The 4,060-nt window shown below is 44.5% G+C and overlaps 1 protein-coding gene across 10 annotated transcripts in view; it reads left to right on the forward strand.

Annotated features, from left to right (window-relative positions):
- The window catches only part of Kif1b (kinesin family member 1B), a 144,018-nt gene that overhangs the window by 115,235 nt on the left and 24,723 nt on the right, over positions 1-4,060 (forward strand). For all 10 annotated transcript variants that reach the window (XM_005353694.3, XM_005353693.3, XM_005353702.3 and 7 more), the window contains 2 exons: positions 2,116-2,224; positions 3,771-3,837. In XM_005353694.3, the coding sequence (XP_005353751.1) occupies positions 2,116-2,224; positions 3,771-3,837 (176 nt within the window). The remainder of the gene's footprint in view (positions 1-2,115; positions 2,225-3,770; positions 3,838-4,060) is intronic.

Here is a 4,060-nt window from a genome sequence, read left to right on the forward strand (position 1 = left end):
CCTTAGATGTTGGGTACCCAAGTGATGCGGTTAGTAGCTAAACTAGCTCCACCTTAGATGTGGGGTACCCAAGTGATGTGGTTAGTAGCTAAACTAGCTCCCCTTAGATGTAGGGTACCCAAGTGATGTGGTTAGTAGCTAAACTAGCTCCGCCTTAGATGTAGAGTCAACTTCAGGCGTTTCTCCTAAAACCTGGCTCATCATATGTGATATACCAATATTTCAGTTTGTTCCCTTAAGTTTACAGTAGAGCTCTGTTGTCAAGATCACATCCCAGTTCCTTCGGGGAGGCTGCTGGAGGCACCTTTTTACCTCCATCTCTTTGAGGATGAGGTGTCCTGATTTCTTTTTTCTTTTTTGTTCTCTCTCTTTTCTCTGAGACAGGGTCTCTAGCCCAGGCTTACCTTGAACTAGCTATATAGCTGAGAATGTTCTTGAACTTCTGGCCCTCCAGTCTCCAGAGTGCCTGTATGTGTATGAACCATCGTACCTAGTTTATGGGGTGCTAGGGATTGGACGCAGGCCTTATCCGTACTAGGCCAGCACTTTCCCTACTCCGCTGCATCTCCACCGTGGCCTCCTGATACTTCGTTTGTATTTTTTGCAATAATATTTTTTATTTTGATTTTTAAAATAGGAGTTGTTTTTTGTTTGTTTGTAATGTTAGTGATCAAACCCTTGTTCTTGTGCCTGTTAAACAAGCATTTTAACACTGAGCTACATTCAAGCCTTCACCCCCTCTTCTCTTCTCTCCTCTTCCCTCCCCTCTTTTCCTTCCCCTCTCCTTTCCCTTCCTCTTCCTTCCTGTCTCCCCCCTTTCACTCCCCTCTCCTCTTTTTTTCCTAAGTACTTAGGGTTTGCTTATTTAGATGATTACCAGAACAGTTTGTTCGTTCGTTCGTTCTTTCTTTCTTTCTTTCTTTCTTTCTTTCTTTCTTTCTTTCTTTCTTTCTTTCTTTCTTTCCTTTTTGGTCATTTCAAGACAGGGTTTCTCTGTGTACTTGGCTATATAGACCAGTCTGGCCTCGAACTCAGAGATCCACTTGTCTCTGCCTCCCAAGTGCTGGAATTAAAGGCGTGCATCACCGCCACTGCCACCACCACCTGGCTACCAGTTTCCTTATTAGCAGCCCCAGCACATGGAAACACTATGGGTAACTATGGCCAATGGGCTGTTCATTAGAGAAATGCCCCGTGATTGATAAAGCCTCTTCATATACATTATGCCAATGGGTCTTCTCAATATTTTTTTCTAAGTAGCGTACTAAATATTATGATCCACATTTTATAAACTGAGGAAAGGCTCACAGCATAATAAGCTCAACCAAAGCCACATTAAGTATTGTTAAGACTGTGGAATTTACATCTGAGGAAAATGTGTACAAAAGAGTGCATGCAGATTCCTGATCTATAAGTCAGGCCAGTAGCGCTCAGACCTTTCACATGGGAGGCAGAACTGCTTCCCACACACAGACATTATTTATAATTTGATTATCTGGGGTGTGGCCTGGATTTCACTGTCTTTACAATCTTTGTGACTCTTGGGTGTGGGGAGGTCTGGGAGCTGTGAGTTGGCAGACAACCCTTGTGACATGCCAGGTTCTCCCTGGTGCTTCCCAAGCATCCTCTCCTCGGTACCGTGGTGATGGGACACCATGCCCCCGGATAGGAAGCTCTCAAAAGTAAAGGTTTTGAATGTTTTATGCAGCACATTTATTTTCTATAAAACCCATTTTCACTCACATGTTTAGAACAGTGTCTTGAGGCGGAGGACCTCTGCTTGCTTTCCTTGTGCTCTGGATCAGAGGCATTGCTCACTTAGTGTTGAACGTTCTCTGGAACTTTCACATTGAAATCTGTCCTCTTAAAGAGATGGCTCAGTGGTTAAGAGCACCAGCTGCTCTTCCAGAGGACCTGGGTTCAATTCCGAGCACCCACATGGCAGCTCATAACTGTCTGAAACCCTTGTTCCAGGGTCTCCAGACATAGATGCAGGCAAAACACCAGTATACATAAAATAAAGATAAATGGTTAATTAAAAATAAGGATGTCTATGCTTTTGCTGAGTGAACTTGGAACAGATTTTGACATGTTATATAAACTTTTTTTTTAAAGTTCCAGCCACCAAGTTAAACACCATGAACAAGACCAGCCTTGGGCAGAGCATGAGCAAGTATGACCTTCTGGCTTGGTTTGAGATCAGTGAACTGGAGCCTACAGGAGAGTAAGTCCAACTTTTAAATATTTTTAATTTAAATTTTAGAATTAAGAGATGGGGTTTTGAGCATGTTTTGGCTCATTTTTTTATCTTGTCAAATTCCTCCTTGGGATTGAATTTGGGTGCTTTGCTATTTATGTCTAAATGAGATGTTTGCCAGAGGCCATCCAGTAGAATTGTTGACGCTTTTGTTAGCAACAGCAATATGATGGAGACTAAATGCACGTGGTTATGAGGGAGGACCACTGTATGGTTCTATGAAGACATACTTCAGGTTCAGATGGAGGTTACTAGGGAGCGGTGAGGTGGCTCGGCAGGGAGAGGCACTTACTGAGCTTGACCCCTGGGACACACATAGTAGAAAGTGAGAACCACCTACTAGAGTTGTCCTTCTACCTCCACACAGTGCCATGCCCCCCTCCACACACACACACACACACACACACACACACACACACACACACACTAATCTCAGTGAGGGCAGTTGGGGGGACCCTTTGGATATTTTCCTGGATTAAAATTTCAGCCTTAGCCAAGTGTGGTGGCTCATCCCTTTAATCAGATCTCTGTGAGTTCAAGGCCAGCCTGGTCTACATAGTAAGGTCCAGGACAGCCAAGTCTACACAGTGAAGACCTGTCTGGAAAAACGAATAAAGAAAAAAAAACTCAACCTTGCCACTTTATTTTCCACTGTGGCATTTTAGGGTGTTTTGCAGTACCTGGCCTGTACCTGAGAGAGGCTAGCAACAGCTCTCTCCAGCTGTGCTAACCAAAGATATCCCCTAGAGAAGAGCCAGCCTCCTGAATGAGCAGGAACATGAGCACCCTTGTCCTTATGAGCTGTGTAGAGTAAATAATCAATGCAGTTGTGTTTAGAGTTGCCTCTAAAATGCCTTGGGAAGAACACAAAAGAGAACCTGCTCTACAGAGCTAGTTCCAGGACAGGCTCCAAAGCCACAGAGAAACCCTGTCTCGAAAAACCAAAAAAAAAAAAGAAAAAAGAGAGAGAGAGAGAGAGAGAGAACCTGCTCCTGGAAGAGGCAAGCAGCTGCACCAGTTACCACAGCGGGGAGTACCTGTTATGTGGCGCTGCTCTGTGTGAGATGCAGCAGACCACATCAGCAGTGGTCAGCACCATGAGCATTAGTGATGTCTGCTGTGCGTGTGGCCTGTGTTCATTGGAGCTCTGTAACTCCTCAGTTGTTGGTTACTTTGAAGAATGTGGCTTTCTATAAGCAGGTCCATGACACTGTCATAGCTTGCTTTATGAAGAAGTAGTTACACTGATGGTTTCTACTGATTGCACATTATTTACTGAATTTTTGTGCAAGGGACAGACATGGAACCAAAACCCATCACTGTTCTTGAGCACTCCAGTCAGGCTGGACGATGACAAGCAGATGTGTGAGAAGGGTGACAGACACCCGGGGCTCTGTGGTGAAGCGCTTGCGTGGTTCGGACATGGGATCGGAGTGTAGGAAAACAGCAGCCCAGGAAGACTTGGCAGATGAAGTAGCCTTGACTTCTGTCTTTTGTGTTTTTACTCTTACAGGTATATTCCGGCTGTGGTTGACCATACAGCAGGCTTACCCTGCCAGGGGACATTCTTGCTACACCAGGTACTGAAGTCTGAGAGAGAACAACAGATTTCTCAACTTTTCATCTCTATTTGGAGGGGCTAAAGTGGGAGAGCGTTTTTTGCTGTGTCCCCCTCCCTTTTTTTTTTAGCAGAGTAGGAAATGACTGGGAATTGAACACAAAACTTCAAATACTGTTTCTGTTTTTATTAGAGTTCTCTAGAGTAGCAGTTTCCAGTGTGGCCCAGCTTAGAGGTGGGTCTTC

Source organism: Microtus ochrogaster, chromosome 10 (genome assembly GCF_000317375.1).
Source record: "Microtus ochrogaster isolate Prairie Vole_2 chromosome 10, MicOch1.0, whole genome shotgun sequence".
Classification (NCBI taxonomy): Eukaryota; Metazoa; Chordata; class Mammalia; order Rodentia; family Cricetidae; genus Microtus; species Microtus ochrogaster.